We start from the raw sequence: 19,164 nt of genomic DNA, 5'->3' as shown, positions 1-19,164 counted from the left end.
CCTCATGGATGTTTCTAACTCTCTATACCTCTCCCTTCCTCTCTGTAAAAAATCAATAAAATATATTTTTTAAAAAGATAATGAAAACTGCTGGTGAGAGAGAGCCATGTGGATGGTGATTATTCCCGGGAGAATAATGTTTTTGGTGTATCCAGGATTCATCACTACAGGGTTCCTTGACCGAGTGAGTCAAACTCCCCCCCCCCCCAACTCCCCCAGCATGTGCACAGTGAGCTTCGGTTTGTACAGTTTTCCAGGAGCAGGTCTTGAGAGGAACACAAAGTTTTTCTTACTTGTGCACGCAGGTGAGAGCCCATTCCAGTCCCCTTCCCAGAGACGGTTACCTTCTGTGCCGTCGGGCTCCGCCTGCTCCTCCCGCTGCTTCTGCTTGAACTTCATGTTCCCATAGTGCATCACGGCGCCCGTGAGCTTGTAGATCCCAACCTTCTCCTCGGAGCTGAAGCCCAGGATGTCGATGGCATTCTGGGAATTAAAGACAGGACAGGGTCGCAGTGGGACTCAGGGGTGCCAATGCAGCTTTTCTCTGGCATAGGCCTCACTTAGCCTTTTCCCATAGCACGTGAGGCAGCCCTTACCCCATACGTGGATGACAGGTGGGGTATGGTAAGTTAGGAGTTAAAAACTGTTTCTATAATTTAACATGCTTGCGTGGGTAGGTGGAGATTATGGGAAGGAAATGTGAATAAGTTTTGTTTTATTCAATAGGAACCGACTTTAATCCTTTCCCACTGTACATAGATTTGGGGGGGGGATGTTTTCTAAAGAAGGCCATTGGGAGGCATGGTGTGAAACAGGGAGAAGGAAGTCTAATGGATAGTGGCTGAGAAACAGTGTCCAGCAGCTCGAGAGCGTGGCATTTCAGTCTAGGAATTCCAATACGGTTCAGAACCAAGGGAGGCTTAGAACCGGAAGGCAGGATCATTAAAAAGAATACCCTTATTTCTCAAATGAGAAGAAACTAACGTTTGCAGAGCCCTCTGTGTATTAGGCATGGAGTTAGGTGCCATCCATATTATCTCCTTAAGCCCCTGTGAGAATTTCAGGTGTACAGATTTTTCCAAATTTCCAGGCGAAGAACAGAGGTTCTAAGGAGGGTGAGTGATAGGCAGGATGCGCTAAGACGGGGACTGGAGATAGCAGTAGGACACTTCCAAGCTTGTATAATAGCAATGGCTGACTTGGTTTTATAACCACTTGGCCCATCTTCTACTACAAACATTTAAGCTAGACAAGCCTTCTCTGGGGTATGCATAGTGATTATATATCTGGGTTTGTAGGCTGAGCCTAGTCCATGCCATGGGTGGGGGTGAAATGTCTCCGGACGTGCCTGGGGCGCTGGTGGGACAGACCAGGAGGTCAGGGTCAGCAGGACGGTATTGCAGAGTGAAGATCTCTTGCTGTGGCGCCCTCTTTGGTGGAGGGAGTGTTCTCACCCGAAGGTGACAAAGGAGGAGAGATTCTGATCCCCCCTCCCTGTGATTCCACATCCAACCCCAGCAGAGGTGTGTGTGTGTGTGTGTGTGTGTGTGTGTGTGTGTGTGGAGAGGGGACTCTGAAGATCAAAGGAGAAAGAACTGTGGCTAAACTGGAAGGAGGCAGGTGAACACATTGCTGCCTGGGAGCCCCCTGGAGAAAGCCATCCTCAGAGGGAGCGGCCCCTCTCCTTGGCCGTAAACTATTGCTCAGGAGAAGCCTGGGGGGTATGGGGCAACAGCAGCCCATGACAGCAAGTGACCTCTGGGGAGAACCTGGGACCCTCAGAATCATGTGGGAAGCCTTTCTCAGGGGCTTCAGGCCTGGCAGCGGTCACTAACCTGCCCTTTCTGTACCTTCAGTGGGTCAAGGCTGGCGAAACCTTGTTAAAATGGTGTAATGGCTCGACTGAAGTTAACTGAAGTGTATTTGATCACGAGCATTATCTACCTGCTTTAAAACAATGAGCATCACCTGGGGACCTCACAAAATGAAGGCCAAGCAGCGGGGTCCCGGGCAGTGCTCCTAGATAAGACAGCCCTCGTAGCTTCTGTGAGGTGAATTGCTCAGAGACAGTGTCTTTTAGTTAAAAATACGAATTCTGTAGTTGAGCAGACCTGGGTTTAGACACTTTCTCTGTCATTTATAAACTCTGCGCCTTCATGCAAATTTGTATTTTTCTAAGATTCGGTTTCCACCTTTGTAAAATGGGGGGCATGGTGGCACCTATCCCAGAAGGGGTGTTGAGCTAAACTGAGGCCATGCAGCCAAAGGCTGTTACCTTAGGACCTAGCTCACGCAAGTGCTCATGGATTGAGGCATGGTTATTATAGTTATTAGCCCTGTAGGTACTCCCCCAAGCAGCAGGCAGGAACTCGAGGGGCCTGCTGGGACCTGGGTGCCTGACAGGAGCTCCAGGTAGTGGCAGCAGGAAGGGTGGAGCAGCTGCTACAGACTAGGGTTGTCTCTTCCTGCTTCATACTTTTCTGCATTTTCTAAATTTTCTTAACCATGTATGCCAAAACCAGTTTGGCTCAGTGGATAGAGCGCGGCCTGCGGACTGAAAGGTCCCAGGTTTGATTCCGATCAAGGGCATGTACCTTGGTTGCGGGCGCATCCCCAGTAGGGGGTGTGCAAGAGGCAGCTGATCGATGTTTCTCTCTCGTCGATGTTTTAACTCTCTATCCCTCTCTCTTCCTCTCTGTAAAAAAATCAATAAAATATATATTTTTAAAAAAGAACCATGTAGATGGATTTGTAACCTGTAAATATCCAACAAAACTTTTTAAAGGACTGGCACATGCAGAAATGTACTCTAAAATGCAAGCGAATGAACCAAAGGCGGCTTTGGAGAATGCTCCACACTCCCATTCTGAAGTGCAGCTCAGCGGGGCGGGTGCTAATGTCCTGAGCTCTTGGGTATCATCACCTAGCAGCCCTGGATCTCAGTTTGCTCATTAGATCTCTAAGGTGCCTCTCAGCTCATCAACACAATAATCCAAGCTTAAAGCATAAGTCAGCACAATGCTTACATCAGTTGCCAACAGTTCTTCACTGTCATCGATGCTGGCCACGGTGACCTCTCCTTGGCTCACAAAGGGGAAGTCAAAGGGGTTGGTTGAGATCAGAAGCAGGTCTGTGAAACACGAAGATACATTTAGCATCTCAGGCACAACTTATGTTGGCGTGTTTATTTGTTTGTTTGCTTGTTTGTTTGTTTGTTTGTTTTTCACTGTCACTGACTTGTTAGATGAGAACAATAGTCTAAGAACTTACCAATTAGTTCTGGCTTCTTGTTTGACATGATTTGGTAAAAAATATGATAGCTCCTCTCACTGGATAACTGAAACGTCACTCTGGATTTCTCTAAGAGATCTAAGGTGACAAAAAATAATGTCATGTCAGGCTCCCCAGAGATGCTTTTGTGGCCAAAGACCAAGGTATCAAAATAGAGTGTTTAGACTCACAGGTTTCAATGTCTGCCGATGCCAGCTTTCCTGTGGCTCCAAAATGAATCCGAATAAACTTCCCCTGTCCAATGGCAAGTGGGAAGACACCACAGTAATTTTACTTCCTTGGTCAAATTTTCAAACTCTTCACAAAACTTTTGACAGTCTGATTGGACCATCGGTGCGACTTATTTTTTGCCTTTGGCTGTTAATTCTGAGATTTCTTGCCTCAGTTTTCCTTACTGCTGACTATAGGCAAACCTACCTCCCAGAATCCAGCCAGGCTGTCTGGCTCCCCAAAAACCCCACTCAAAGTCTGAATTCTCCATTTTGCAGGGAGGAAGAGGTAAAATTATGTGTGTGTGTGTGTTTGTGCACGTGCGTGTGCTCCCTTCTTACCTTATTTGCTAGAGTCATCTCTATCTCACTGTGAGCAAATTTGAGGGTGAAAATGTTGCCTTCCCTGTTTACTCACAGTCTGGCATGCAGTTGATACTCAAAAATATTCTCGATATTTTTTGAATAAAACTTAAGAGGAGTCAATGAAGGGTCAGTGGAGGTTTGTTGAATTGTACATATTGGATCTTCAGCGTTGTTATCTGCTGAGTGGAAGATGATGGGAAATTTGCCTGCTCATGTTTGTTTGGAGGATTAGAGGTGAGCAGAATAACTGGAATGATTGCGACTTCTGGGTCAGGGCCAAGAGAAGAGGCTTTGGACAAAATAAATCGGCTTGAGGATGAAAGCATCCTCTTCCATTTGAACTGGTGCCAGGCTAGTGCAATCACCAATTGGTCCAAGTATATGTAACACATCTCTGCTGTGCAACATGTCCCTTACAAGGGAGAGATTAGTTGTGCACTGGGAACGGGCAATGCACAGAGGACCCAAAGACAATGAGGTCAGGCTTGAAGCCTCAGTCTTTAATTCATGCAACTACTTTCTCATCAAATATGATTTTACCTTGGAGAGGTGGCAATAAAATGCAAGCCTGAGATCATTCTGCTATCCACATGTGTGACATTTTGATGCACTTTTGCAACTACAGGCATAAAAGAAGGCTTTCCCTTCGGGTTCTTGCTCCACTGGTCAGAGGGCTGGGTTTTGTTTGTGATTTTGTTTATATTTTTTGTTTTTTGCCAGTGTAGAAGTAAATTCACCCTTGGTTGAGCTAATCCTAAGTGAAATGTTGATGGATGAACATATCCTTCAATATCTTCAATGTCAACTTCTTCCCAATAGTTGAGCTTTTATGTCTTCAACAGGCATTTCCTACTCTTAATATCTCCTGACTTGGAGGAGTTCAAACCTGCTAACTTAATTCACACTGAGGTTTTTGTGGCTAATAAGTCAATAGATATTGCTAAATGGACTTCCATACTTTAAAATGTTTCCATGGAGAGACACCAACTTTAGCATAAAGGAATTGCTCTCCTCTTGAATCATCTGGTTTCAGAATGCTCTGAGGTGATGCTGACTAGTTAGGAAAGAACAGTTAAATCTTCCCTCTGCCAGGAACAAGCCAACACTGTCTCCAAAATGTATGAGAACATCCCAGTTGAGTAGATGGAGATGGACCATAATCAAGTGGGGATAGAATAAGGCCAGCTACATTCTAGTTTCATAGCCAGCACCGGAAGAAAGGGCCTGGTTTGGGGGAATAGTTGAAAATTGGACTGAGTCTTACAAATCTCGAGGAGTTGTCATTCCTCACGGTCTTGGCGTTTCCAAAGGCCTCCAGCAGGGGGTTGGCCTGGATGATCTGATCCTCCAGGGTTCCCTAGTAAAAAAATGGGAAGGAGAAAAGAGAGGACGTTCGTTAAATGTCTTCTGAAGTAGCCCCTTTGTGACTCAAGAGTGTGGATGCTCTGGGCAGGGTCCAGGGACAGATGTTGACCAGCTCACCTGGTGGCCAGTTCAAATGTACCCACAGCCCCATCCCACCCGATGAAGCTTCCAGATCCCATCCTAGAGGGGGTCTTATTTGTACAGCATCAAGGTAGCTGCTGCCACAGCAGATTCCAAGTTCCATCCTGATTTCTCTGGCTGCCTCTCTTCTCTGAAGCATCTCATTATAAATCATGGTTTTGTTTTGTTTTGTTTTGTTTTGATAAAATATATGCCTCTGTTCCTGCATGCATCATGACCCATCCAATGTAGACATTTGGGTTCAGAAGGATAATAGAGCCCATGAAGTGACCCAAGAGATCACATAATAGAAACAGTACTTCTCAAAACAATTAAAAATATTTTTTTAAATCTTCATTCAAGGACATTTTTTCCATTGCTTTATAGAGAGGAGATAGGGAAAGAGAGAGAGAGAGAGAGAGAGAGAGAGAGAGAGAGAGAGAGAGAGAGAGAGAGAGAGAGAGAGAGAGAGATTGGCTATCTACTGCACCAGGGCAGGATGAAACCTGCAAACCAGGTACATGCCCCCAACTGGGACTCGAACCTGCAGCCCTTAAGTATCAAAAAAAATACTTCGTGAGACTGATTCCTCAGAAATCCACTTATAAAAATAGAATGTTTACCCTCACCCTCACTGGTGGCTTATCATTCTGGCTCCAGAGCAGCTTGGAAACTACTGTCCAGCCCAGTGGTTCTTAAAGTGTGATTCCCAGACCAACAGCATGAACAGTGGGAATATGTTAGAAAGGCAAAATATCAGGATTGTGAATGTGAGATAGAAATTTCTATCAGAAATTCTGGGCCTGGGCTCAGCCATAGGTGTTAACAAGCCCTCTTGGTGACTGACGTGTGCTCCAGTTTGAGAGCCACTGGCCCACACCATCCCTTCTCCAGTGGAGGATGTGCAGCTGCTCGAGGTCACTGTGCTGTTGCTGATGGAGCTGGTGCAAGAGCTTGAGTCCAACAGGTGGACCCCATAAGCACCGCTGGGGCTAGACCTTGTGCTGTGCATCTCTGCTGAGCACAGAGCTCTGCATACATGAGGAGCCCACCCAGCAAGCCTGGGGTTGAGGAAGCTGTCACCTGCATTTTGCCTGGCTGTTGCTCCTTCTTCTTGTCCCCAGTAACTGCAATTGTTGCAAAGTACTGGATGACACGCTTGGTGTTCACTGTCTTCCCTGCACCAGATTCTCCGCTGTTGGTTTAAAAGTAAGTGACGTGAAGGAGTGGAAAGAGTGGCACTGGCTCCAAGTCATCATGGTGCAAACACAGGTTACTCACGTGATGAGAATAGACTGGTTGTCTCGATCTAGAAAGACATAGGGGAGAAAAACAAAATACATAAACAATAAAAACAGAGAGTATAAAAGTTGGGCAATGTTGGGGGTGGTTAGAGTCTGGCTTTGCCATGAACTAGAAGTGTGATGATCTGGACACAGGTAAACTTCTTTGAGATAATTTGTGCAGATTTCCCAAATGTGTCATATGGGCAGCATGGGAAGTGAGCAATGAGTCCCACAGTTCAATTAAGACCTGGGAGGCTTGTGTTCACAGATCTTAATTCTTCAATGGCACTTTCTCATCTCCCTTTTTAACAAAGGAAGTCTCAGACTCAGAGCTGTGAGGAGCCACATCTTTGAATTAGAATTTGTGGGCACTGATGGGTTGACATCGCATTTTTCTTTTACCTTTACATTCCACTTGTGGAAAGTGATGGTTTTCCATTGACAATCGTGTTATGGGTTTGAACTGTGTCTCTCCCTCCTCCCCAACTCATCTGGTGAAGTCCTAACCCCCACTAGCTCAGGATCTGAGCTTATTTGGAAATTGGGTCATTGTAGATGACCCAATGTAGTTAAGGTGAGGTTACACTGAGAGTAGGTGGATGCTTAATCCAATATGATAGGTGTCCTTATAAAAAAAGGAAATTTGGGGACAGATGCACACAGGGAGAACACCACGTGGACAGGAAGGCAGAGATCAGGGTAGCACTTCTACAAGCCAAGGAGCACAGACTATTGCCAACAAGACACCCGAAGCTCCAGGAGAGTCATGGAGTATATCCTCCTCAGCCCTCAAGAGGAGCCAACTCTGCCTACACCTTGATCTCAGGCTTCCAGCCCCCATAGCAATGTATCTCTGATGTTGGCCCAAAGTCTGTGGTACTTTATTACAGCATCCCCTAGGAAGCTATTACAAGTGCTGATACTAACCCTCCTTAGCTTTAGTCTAGTTGAAGAAGAATATTAAGCATGCAGAAACAACTAGGATTGTGAATGTGACTTGGGAATGCCTGGAGTTTGGACAGCATAGTAGTAGAAGACTTTTAAGTGTCATCTGATCCCAGATGCTTGCTTCTATCGATACTTATATCTGCACCACAGCAAGGCAGGTAAGAGTTGGACAGACAGAAGTGACATTAGGCATGACGGTGTGATGGTGTTGCCACATCTCTATTTCTTGTGCCATTCTGGAAGTTTAGTGAAGAGAAAGAGGAGCTTGAAATTGGGAGGAAGACAGGAGAAGGGGCATTGCTGTGCCCCTTTCTCCAACTTTGCAGCCTTACATGGCTACCAGTATAGTCTCTCTTTCTTGTATGGCCATGTTGGGGGTTCTTAGGAGGTGGGAGCAGGGCTCCTTCTTGTGTCTCACATTACCCCAGAAAAGGCTGTGTTTGTGGAAGATACTGCACCCTGGCTTCCCATCACACAATCATCTGTTTCCTAAGGTCACTTTGATCATTGAACCATTCAGATGACCGAGGCCTGTGAAGGGCTCCAATAATAAACTATATGTTTTTAATAACTTTTTTTTTTAAATGTGGGTTTGGCCGAAACCGGTTTGGCTCAGTGGTAGAGCGTCGGTCTGCGGACTGAAAGGTCCCGGCTTCGATTCCGGTCAAGGGCATGTACCTTGGTTGCGGGCACATCCCTGGAAGGGGGTGTGCAAGAGGCAGCTAGTCGATGTTTCTCTCTCATTGACATTTCTAGCTCTCTATCTCTCTCCCTTCCTCTCTGTAAAATATCAATAAAATATATTTAAAAAATAAATTAAAAAATGTGGGTTTGAAGAAAATACTCACCAGTCAGCATAAACTGATAGGCATTGTCAGAGATGGAGAAGATGTGAGGCGGGGCCTCCTGGCGCTTTTTGCCTCTGTAGGCAGCCACCACCTCTGGGTTATACACCGGCAGCCACTTGTAGGGGTTGACAGTGACACAGAAGAGGCCCGAGTAGGTCTGAGAAAATCAGAAAACACAGCATGTGGATCATGTTTTTACTCCGAGAGAGAAACAACAAACAGATGTGGAAGGGCACTCACGTAGATCATCCAGGCTGCGTAGCGCTCTTTGAGGTTGTACAGCACAGCGGGCTCGTGCAGATGGGTCATCATGGCCATGTCCTCGATCTTGTCAAATTTGGGAGGGTTCATGGGGAAGACCTGGTCACTGTTCAGCGTGAGTGTCTGGATATTGAGAGGAAGAACAACAATGAGAGTGGAGCGGATGACTCGTACCCCAATCTGCAGGTATGGAGGAAGCAGTGAGAGACTGCAGTGCCTTTCCAGGCCCAGAGATGATCCACAAATAACTCCTTGATTAACCTAATTCTGGTCAAAATGCATAATCAATTCATGTCTGCTGCCCCCAGTTAGCATGCTATTCAATGTGTCAGGAGCAGGTTCCAGGTGTACAGAGCAATAGAGTCCTTCAGTCCTCGGGGTCCAGGTAGGACTCAGGATGGCGGGGGCCAGGGCAGTGGCCTCTGTTTACCCCATTTGCTGTGCGTGCTAGGGTGAGACCAAAGTTGGAAGGCTGCAATGTACTCTGTGCATCTCCACCTCAGTACCTCCACTCACATGGTCTCTTTGTCTGGAATGTCTATTGAAATCATGTCTAGAAAGTCTCCAAGTTCAGCTCAAGTACCATCTCTCCATAACGTGTTTCCTCTCTTCCCTGTCTTTTCAAAGGCTTTCGTAATTTTTTAAAATCCTCACCCAAGGATATGCCTATTGATTTTTAGAAAGAGGGGACGAAAGAGAGACTTTGATATGGGAAACATCAATCAGTTATCTCCCGCACACACCCTGACAAGGGATTGAACCCACAATCATTTTGGTGCACGAGATTATGCTCCAACCCACGGAGTCACCAGGGCTAGGCTAGGCCTTCACAAGGTTTGCACCTCTGCTCTAGTAGTTAAAGCCTTTGAACTTGCAGCATAGTCCAAGACTGAACAGTGTTTTGAGAGTATAACTTAATTTTCTCCTTTCTGTGTTTTTCCCTCCTTTCTCCCCCATTCAAGCGAGCCACTCGCTCTGCACTCCATTACAAGGAAGAGATATAAAATAGGGCAGAAAAGAGCCTCTAAGGCTTTCTGGCTTTTGTTTTCCAAAAACCTAAATCACTAGAAGAAAGTTGAACTTTTTACTGAAAAGAGAAAAGAAAGGGGATTCGTTGGCATAGATCAAATCTCTTAAAGACTACAATTTCACTCCCCTACCCTCTGCCTTCAATGAGTACAGGAAACCGATCACTGTCACACTAATAGAAAGATGTGGACTGGAAACCACCCGGAAGGCTGGTCAATCTTAATTGCTCTAATCACTCACTGTTTGGTTGAAACATTATTAGCTGAAGCAGCCTCCACCTCTGTTGTCTTATGTAAATTTCTGTTATTGGAGTTTCCCATAGACTCAATAAAAGGGATAGCAAGGCCAGAGCGGTGTGTAGTCCTCCCACTAGAGGTGTGCTCCCACCTGGCCCCAATATTCCCAAATTAATACTTTTCTAGTCTCTTTTCATTTGTGTGCAGCCTTCTCCAGAATCCGAACCCTGAACCGGAACCCTGAGCCACGTGGGACGTGAAAGGGATTCCTACAAATGAGAGAGACACCCAAGGGAGCACAAGGGGGGATGGAATGTCTGTGAATCCCAAGGTTCAGTCTCTGAGACTTGTTTCTTTTCACATCCTTGAGGGAGGCAGTGAGGCCCCAGGGTGGTTCTGGATAAGGCTGTGAAAATGTGGCATAAGCTTTGAAGAAAATTTATTTTTTAAATTATAATTTCCCAGTGAAAAGAGGTTGAAATTAGATATTAAGTTCAATAATTTAAAGAAAAACAAGATCTGTCTCGTATGTCCGAGTTTGTGGTCTGAGATTGAACGTTGGGAAGACAGTTGCTAAGATTTGATTACATTTGGAAAGAGACAAACGCTGTAGCCTAGAAGTGGTGGGCTGAATTGAATGGTGCACTATAATTCCCTACATTAAACTAGGTATCGCCTCTGGAGCTTCCTCCGTAAGTCACTCTGGAGCCTAAAGAGCTCTATTTGCTCAGCCCACTCAGCAGCAATCAGCACCAATTTCTTTCTTAAATAATCCAAGCTCTTCCACCCTCACCTTCCCCTTTCTCCAAAGCAAACATCACAAGATCTCGCAAAGCCCAAGACCTCAGAGAACGAAAGAAGCAGGAGCGAAGGTGTGTGCAGTGGCAACTTCCCCCGCTGCTTCCCTGCAGGATGGATAAATGCCACATTCCCAGGGGCCCGCATGCAATTTCCAACAGTCCTCCCCCAGGAAAATGAGAATGCCCTGATGATATCAAGGACATCTGAGACCAGCACTTACCCGGTCATCCAGGGTCTTGACCGTGACTTTGTCATCTTCTCTGCTCTGAATCATACCTTTCACGTACAATTCCTTATCATCCACCGCAAAGCAGGCTTTCTTAGAATCAAACGGGCGGTTCTGTGCTTCAATCCGCTCCTTCTCTGGTTTCCGCAGGTAGGGAGCAGCTTCTCCAAAGACGGCCATTTCTGCATCAGTGCTCATGGCTGCAGGGGGCTGGGAAGGCCAGAGGGGCACTCTGAGCCTGGAGTCTGGTGGGGGAGGGTAGCTGAATCTGAAGGGCCCCCCACTGGTATTTCCATTCAGAGAGAGCCAGATCACAAGGTCCCGGGATTTACCCAGGTCCTGGGAGTCTGGGAATCGGGGTGAATGAGCACAGGGGATATTTTACTCTAAAAGAAAAGTTTGAGGAGCTGTGTTTATTTCTGAGTGTTAGTGTTGGGAATCTCTCTTAGGTCAGCCCCGTGCCTGGAATTGTGAACCAGTTAGAGGACGTTAGAGAGAGTCCAATAAAGGAGGCCTTCCTTAATTAAGCATCACGCTTGAGCCCTGGTATTTTGGTGTCATCACCAAACCTGAAGGGTGTCTGAAAAGAATTAGAGGAAAGGTGAAATTCCTAGTAGAAACTTCAGACAACCGAGTACCATGGTCAGCAAACTGCGGCCCGAGAGCCACACGTGGCTCTTTGGCCTCTTGAGTGTGGCTGTTACACAAAATACCACGGCCTAGGCAAGTCTATTTTGAAGAAGTGGCATTAGAAGAAGTTTAAGTTTAAAAAATTTGGCTCTCAAAAGAAATTTCAATCATTGTAGTGTTGATATTTAGCTCTGTTGACTAATGAGTTTGCCGACCACGGGCCTGTGGAAAGAATGAGTTGCACAGCCAGTATTGCTGCACGTGTGTAGCTAATTACAGGCAACAGAGGAGGGGAGGCACTGTGACCCAGTGCAATGCCTCCACGTTTTCACATGCACCAAATTACCTGCAGGGCTTGTTAAGACATAGGTTCTAGGCCTCAATCCCAGAGTTTTTTATTCATCAGGTCCCGGTAGGGCCTGAGAACCTGCATTTCCATAGGGTTCCCAGGCAGTACTGATGCTGCCTGGCCAGAGACCACAGGCTGAGAACTGGTGGCTCAAAGCCTCCTCCTGAGAGTGTGGTCCTTGAACCCGTCCATTCAGCTGGTTAGAAATTCAGAACCCCAGACTGGAATCTGCCTTTTAACAAGGTCTCCAGATGATATCCACACATTGCAGAGCTCAAAGCACTGGGCCTAGTGCCGTGGTCTTCAAACTTTGGGTGTGTGTAGCGGTACCCGGGTGTGATAGTGTTTAATTAGATGAATGGCTGCCTTGCAACTCACTGCCAGTGCGTGAGTGTGTGTGTGTGTATGTGTGTGTGTGTGTGTGTTTGTGGTATTAAGTGTCTCTCTCCCCAACCTCCCACTCATCCTTCCTGTCACTCCCTCTCTCCAAATCATCTCCATTCATTCGCCCTTCTCTAAAACGTGGCTTAAGAGGTAAGAGCACTGAAAATATACGAACATATTCTCGACCAAAAGTTAATAAAGGGATATTTTCTATAAATTTGATTTGGGATCCCTTTTCTTTTTTCTTCCCCCAAATGATTTTCCTCGGACTTGTTTTGACACCATGTGTGTATTTTCATGGGTATCTTGCTTTTAGCATTTCGAATGAAGTTTAATTTCCTAAAGCACAAATTTTTTAGATGTAATTTACTCACAGGATATTTTTCCTGACATGATATTATTCCAATGTCACCCTTGTTTAATTTAAATAATAGGAGGTTTTTTGGAAATTTTATAATGTAGTCTTGATAGCCTTTACATTTTAATTATTTGCACTATGAATGCTTTAGGTTCATTACATGTTATGCAATTTTATCATGAGACGCTCTGTCAATAAGAAGGAGCAGAGATCAACCAAAGGACTTGTGTGCATGCATATGGGCCTAGCCAGTGGCCATGGACATTAGGGGGGTGGGGGCATATTTGGGGAGGAGTTTAGGATGGGAATGGAGGGATGAGGACAATTATGTGATACCATAATCAATAAAATTAAAAAAAAAAAAAGTCAGAGCACTGAATTCGGTCAAACCTTGCAAAGTCTCCAGCCCCCTGTCCATTTCCATTTAAAACACAGAAGAAAGCCGCCCTAGGGCATCTCCAAGGTCCCTGCTGGTTGTGGGCTTTCTGATTCCTTGTCCTCATCTGCATACTGACCATAAAAGGAGTTACGTTTTATGCTCACCCACCCATGTGACCCTTAAGAAAAGTTTACTTTTTTTGAACAAGGCCTTTCAGGTTCCCTATTAAAAGAGGGAAGTTGAACATCTTGTGGTCCTCCCTTAGCCGCCCCCCTCCCATCTTATCCTTTTTGAAAGGGCTCCTCAGGGTAACTGTGCTTCAGTACCCTTCTTGGCCCCACCTGCTTATCTCCAGCTTTATCCGATGCATTGTATTTTAGTTCTACTTCTGCCAGTGGCTCTGTGGGAAGTGTGTGAATAGAGCTTACACAGTAAGAGACCAGACTTCAGGGCAGCCCCACAATGAGGCCCCTGCCTCCAGCCCTCACGCTGGTTGGCATTTTCTCAGTTACTACCCGTGGGAAGAGGGAGAATTCACCGACCCAGCTTTCCCCTCTCTGAAGGAGTCGCTAGCATTGTGGTTTAAATGGGGTTCTCAAACTTTGTGTTCTCAGAACCCCTCACACTCTTAAAAAGGAGAACATAACCAGCTTTGCTTTATGTGAGTCATAGCTACTGATCTTGACTATATTAGAAATTAAAAGGGAGAAAATTTAAAACATTAATTCATTTAAAATTACTATATCATCTATTATGTTTACACACATAACATGTTTCTATGAACAGGACTATTTTCCCAAACTGAAAAAAAAAATTGAGAATAGCATTGTTTTCCATTTTTTTAATGTCTGCTAGATAAAAGACAGCTAGATTTTCATGTCTGCTTCTGGTCTGTTGCTATTTTTTGTTGTTATTGTTATTGTTGAAGTAATTATAAAAAATCAGCCTTGGTCAGGTCATAGTGACTCAGTTAATTGAAGCCTAGTCCACTACACCCAAAGAGGTTGGAGGTTCAATCCCTGGTGGGGGTGTGTGCGGGAGGCAATTGATCAATGTTAATCTCTCACATCTATGCTTTTCTCTCTCTCTTCCTCCTGTCCTCTCCTTCCCTAAAACAAGAAACAAGAAAAAAAGAAAAAAAGAAAAATTGTCCTTACACAGTTATGTAATTTGAAACTATATCCACAATTTTGTACTCTGTTACATTAAAATGCATTGGTCTGTATTTAAGCTTTGAATGGATCATTTTCCTATGTAGAAACATCATACATTTGCCATTTGAAAAATATTGCTTCACTGTAGAAATTTCTAATGTTGACACATTTCATTATAGAATATAAAGCAATCACAATCAATAATATCAGCACTGACTTCATTAGACATTCTTCAAATATTAGGAAGTTGTAAAACTAGTGGTGACAGATAAAGGTTTTCCAAAATTCAAGTTTTTGTTTGAAAACTCAAATAAATCATTAGTAACACACACTGTCAGTATTTTTCTTTCAAAGTGACAAGCATACTTTGTTGCATTTTGAGAAAATGTCTGCTAAGTAGCCAAGTCTTAGTAACTATAGTTTGTCCACTCGTCGTTTTTTCAAGTAAGAATTGTGCTTTATAAATACACTAGAGGCTTGGTGCATGAAATGCATGCACTCTGGGGCAGGGAAGGGAGGTCCCTCTCACAGTCCTTGAACCCTTGGGGGATGTCTACTGATGGTTTAGGCTGCCTCAGAGGTGGGGGAGGCTCCTCCATCACTGCTGCACTCACCAATCGTGAGCCCAGCTTCTGACTGAACAGCACTCCTCCTGTGGAGCACACTGACCACCCAGGAGCAGCTCCTGCCCCAGCCTCACACCAGTTTCTCATGCTATTCTCAACCCTAATGCCTGGATGAAATCTTTCAAAGTATGGCCTCTGGACCTACTCAGTCTGAAACCTGGGACAGGCCCGGGAATCTGCATTGTTCACACCCCTCCTATGGCACCCTCCTTCTGTGCCACAGAGGGGCTGGGGGCCAGGCGAGCACAGGCCCGAGGCGGCAGCTGGCCAGTTCGGGGCTCCCCCTGTCCCCACAGCTCAGGCAGTGGCAGCTGAGGTGGGTCTGGCGCACGTGGCGGCAGCGGGTCGTGCAGCTGCGGGTGGCTCGGCGGTTACAGTGACGCGCGGAGGGCTGGGTCCTTTCTCAGGTACGGGTGGGGCGGCTCGGCCTCCCGCAGGCCCTTCAAGACAAGCGCCTCTGAGCTGCAGGGCCTCCCTGCGGGCCACCAGGGCGCCTTCACTTGTGGGGGAGGGTCGGTTTGGGTAGAGAAACTGTTTTGGATCTAGAGCCCTTGACCTAGCTGGTGATCAGTGTGCGTCACAGCGACCAGTTGTCCCACTGTTCAGTCAATTTGCATATTAGCCTTTTATTGTATAGGATTGGTGGTTGCATCCTGCAACTCAAACATCTGTGCATGTGCTTTACCTTGGGACCACCACCCACCTCTGGTGTGTGTGCGCAGGGGTACCTTACCTCATTATATAGAAAGTTATAAAGATGAATGTGCAAGAATTGACATATAGAGCTGACCCTTGAGCAATGAGGGGATTGTGAGTACCAATCCCCATCAAGTAAAATCTCCGCAGATAACTTTGACTCCCCCAAAACTTGATTACTAATAGCCTACTGTGGACCAGAAGGCTATTAATAATTATATATGATATACTGTATTCTTACAATAAAGTACACTACAAAAATCATAAGGAAGAGAAAATGCATTTTTAAAAATCCGCATATAAGTGTGGCCCGTTGATCCTTGGAGAGCACAAAGAACTGCCCAGGAGATACATGAGGTCAAAACACTTCATAAGGGCCACACTTTGAGAATAGTTGCAGTTTAGCATGAGGGAATCTTGTTAGGTTACAGGTTTACAACCTTATATTATTTACCTTGACTTAATGTTAAGCAGGGTAATCAAAGAGTTGGAAGATGATCCATATCAAAGCTATCTGTGGTTGGGACCTAGGAATCTGAAGTTTTCCCAAGGGCCTCAAACACAGTGATGTTTGGAAACCACTGGTTTAAAGTATTATTTTGCTTTCCTAAAGCCTTTCTTTTCAAAACCACGTCCTATTGGTCATATACAACATCATTTTATGTAAATGCTCCTTAATTTTAATAATTATATGTTTATTTCAAAGCCTATTACTTTACTTATCAAAATCTAAGATGACATCAAGTATAAAATAGACAATGTTGTGTTCCAGAAGTAAAGGATAAAAAAAAAATCACAGCTAATTACAACAGTCCTTCCATTGATTATAAGGTGCATATAAAGTTCAGAGATAAAACTTTTTTAATGTGAAGAAAATTAAAATAGATAAAATAGGCAATATAGGCTTCCCATCCTGAGAGTGTGCTATATGTGTTATACTGTTGGTAAAAGACAGTTGTTTTTTTTCTAACTTTACTGTGCATGTACATCCAACTCAGAGTTTTGTTGAAATAATATTCTGACTCACCAGGTATTGGGTAAGTGTTTGAACTTGTGAATACCTAACAAATGTCTAGCAGATACTGGTACTCCACTTTCATAGCAAGCAACAAATCTAAGGAAAAAAGGAATCAGTGTAATCAAAAATACTAAGTGAATTAATAACACGGGTGTTAAGATGGATTCTGCAAATTTTGCAATGATAATATTAGAAGAAAGCCTGAAGTTTGGGAAAGACTACAGTAGCTCATGGTCAAACTGTATTTTTAGGCATCCTAGAAAATCTTTCCACCTGGGTTTCAAGTCACTACCAGTTTTGAGGTGGAAATATTTTCTCCTTTCACTCATGATTCCAACAGTGACTCGGAATCTTTTATCTTTTCTTTTTTTAATCTTCACCTGAAAATATGTTTTAATTGGTTTTAGAGAGAAAGGCAGAGAGAGGATAAGAGAAAGAGAGAAATATCGATAGGTTTCCTATGGGATCAAACTTAAAACCTGGGCATGTGCCCCAACCAGGAAGCAAACCTGTGACCTTTTGGTGTATGGGATGATGCTCCAACCAACTGAGTCACAGCAGCCCGGGGAGAATACTGTGTCTTTTAATTTTACTACTCAGATGTTGCAAGAGTTGTCTCAGCAATATTCTCACTAAAGTGCTGTTTAGCCTACTCAATACCTTCACAATTTCTTCTGAGCAGGTTTCATAGGCAAAATATTCTTCTTGCTTTAACGTAAAATATGGCTTCAGGATGACTGATCTTTATTCCAGCTCCTGGTAGCAGCAGGAAGAGTTCAGATCTTCTTCCCATGAGACACTCCTTCATCCGTTTGATGGCTACTCTGTGTTCTCCTTGGTATTATCTCCTCCATGTGAAATAGCCCCGGCTCCAACTTCATCTGCTTCTTCTGTGATGTGCTTCTGAATCTTTACTCTCACGGTGAACCCACTCCTGTTAATTTGTTAGGGTGTGATATCCAAGCCACGTGTTGTCTTCCATCAGCATTTGCCCTCACCTCTCTTGACCTAGGTGTAATGCCTGAGGTGGTGACTGCCTTTTGGCTGCCTCACCACACTGCTGAGTCACTGTTCACTGGTGAGCAAAGCCCCTCAATCCTCTGTGGGCGTGCAGTTGCTAAGTCAGATCTTCTCCCCATATTTATGCAACTGTGTTCTGGGACCCAAGGGTGAAAGCACTTATGAGGTCTGGCTTACGGTGACCTTGTATCCCATTCCCAGAAAGTCCCCTAATTAGCCTCTTCTCTGTTCTTGTCCTTGAGCTGCTTCCAACCCTGCAGAGCCATGTCCTTTCAACCACCAACTCTACTGCTATTTTTAAGGGTCTTCTACTTGAGGGCCATACCAGTCCACCTAACCTCCATCACTACCTTCTGTGTGCTTTCCCTCCGTCTGTCTGTTGTCAGCGCATCATGACACTGCTCTTGACTTTCAACCCTCTCCTGGGAATTTCTCAGCCACTGTATCTTGTAACAGTGGTGTTGTTATGACTCAATCATAACTTTTTTTCTTGGTCCTAATTCATCTAGAATTGCCTCTAATAAACACAGATTTTGTGGGAGAAGTAGTGGGACTGGGCTTGAATCAATTTCCTCTCTCTCTCTCTCTCTCTCTCTCTCTCTCTCTCTCTCTCTCTCTTTAAATTTACTTGGTAAAGGAAAAGAGAGAAACATCAATGAAGATAGAGAACATTGATTGGCTGCCTTCTGCATGTCCCGTTCTGCGGATGGAGCCCAAAACTTTGGCATGTGCCCTGACAGGGAATCAAACAATGACCTCCTGGTTCATAGGTTGATAATCACTGAGCCAGGGCCAGCAGGGCTGAATTGCTTTCTCTTTATTTTCTTAGGAACACAGCTGGGTATATTCAGGAGTGCAGACTCTGCTCGAGGAACAGCAAAGTTAGCCTGTGTGTGAAGATGGAATTCTACCTTTATGAACATTATGTTCTGGGCCAACTTACTATATTAAACTAGAGCTTGCATGTCAAAGTCCTGCACTGTATTTAATATTTATTAGTGTAATGAGCAAAGCTAGAGAATCATTCTTCTTTTGGTAAAACCTGCATATTTTGTAATCTGCCCTTAGCAATACTTAAGTAATTGGTTTTCATTTAATCAATTTCACCATCTTATGAGTGCAGTAAGACTGAGAATGTGTAAAACAATGCTTGCTAATTTCAATTATTGTATTCCCATTCAAGTGGAATGTAACTCTTACCTTCTTCCTTCCCAAAGTGATGGTCAGTGTCCTTCAGGAATGAGTCGTCTTCTTGGGGTTATTTCAGGTAAAAAAAAACACACACAAAAAACAAAAACAAAGAACAAATGAACTACAAAGAGTTTAAAGAAGTATAGAAACTGCTTGTTTCAAGTTTAACTATGATTAGATAGGTAGTTACACAGTAGATGGTATGGAATGGAAAAAATTTGCCAATTTCCCCTTTGGTTAAATCATCATTTTTTAAATAAATTGATCAATTACAACATTTGATTTATATCTATTTAAATATATTTTGTGTGTGCAAAGTAGCGTGTCAACTTCTTAAAGGGGTACGAAGTAGAAAAAAGATAGTATCTGCCCT

General features: G+C 44.4%; 1 protein-coding gene across 1 annotated transcript in view; it reads right to left on the bottom strand.

Moving 5' to 3' along the window:
* LOC118726915 (myosin-13) overlaps positions 1-18,852 on the bottom strand; it is a 53,891-nt gene extending 35,039 nt beyond the window's left edge. Inside the window, exons 1-11 of the mRNA XM_036452241.2 lie at positions 18,801-18,852; positions 10,981-11,196; positions 8,674-8,817; positions 8,434-8,590; positions 6,633-6,660; positions 6,435-6,546; positions 5,131-5,223; positions 3,462-3,525; positions 3,271-3,369; positions 3,027-3,130; positions 345-483 (exon numbers count right to left, since the gene is read on the bottom strand). Coding sequence (XP_036308134.1) covers positions 345-483; positions 3,027-3,130; positions 3,271-3,369; positions 3,462-3,525; positions 5,131-5,223; positions 6,435-6,546; positions 6,633-6,660; positions 8,434-8,590; positions 8,674-8,817; positions 10,981-11,184 — 1,144 coding nt within the window. The 5' untranslated portion in view covers positions 11,185-11,196; positions 18,801-18,852. The remainder of the gene's footprint in view (positions 1-344; positions 484-3,026; positions 3,131-3,270; positions 3,370-3,461; positions 3,526-5,130; positions 5,224-6,434; positions 6,547-6,632; positions 6,661-8,433; positions 8,591-8,673; positions 8,818-10,980; positions 11,197-18,800) is intronic.
* Between the last annotated feature and the right edge of the window lie 312 nt (positions 18,853-19,164).

The sequence above is a fragment of the Pipistrellus kuhlii genome, unplaced genomic scaffold, assembly GCF_014108245.1.
Source record: "Pipistrellus kuhlii isolate mPipKuh1 unplaced genomic scaffold, mPipKuh1.p scaffold_m20_p_23, whole genome shotgun sequence".
Taxonomy (NCBI): domain Eukaryota; kingdom Metazoa; phylum Chordata; class Mammalia; order Chiroptera; family Vespertilionidae; genus Pipistrellus; species Pipistrellus kuhlii.
The sequence above is the reverse complement of the archived record's forward strand: the minus strand, read 5'-3'. Positions and strand labels throughout refer to the sequence as shown.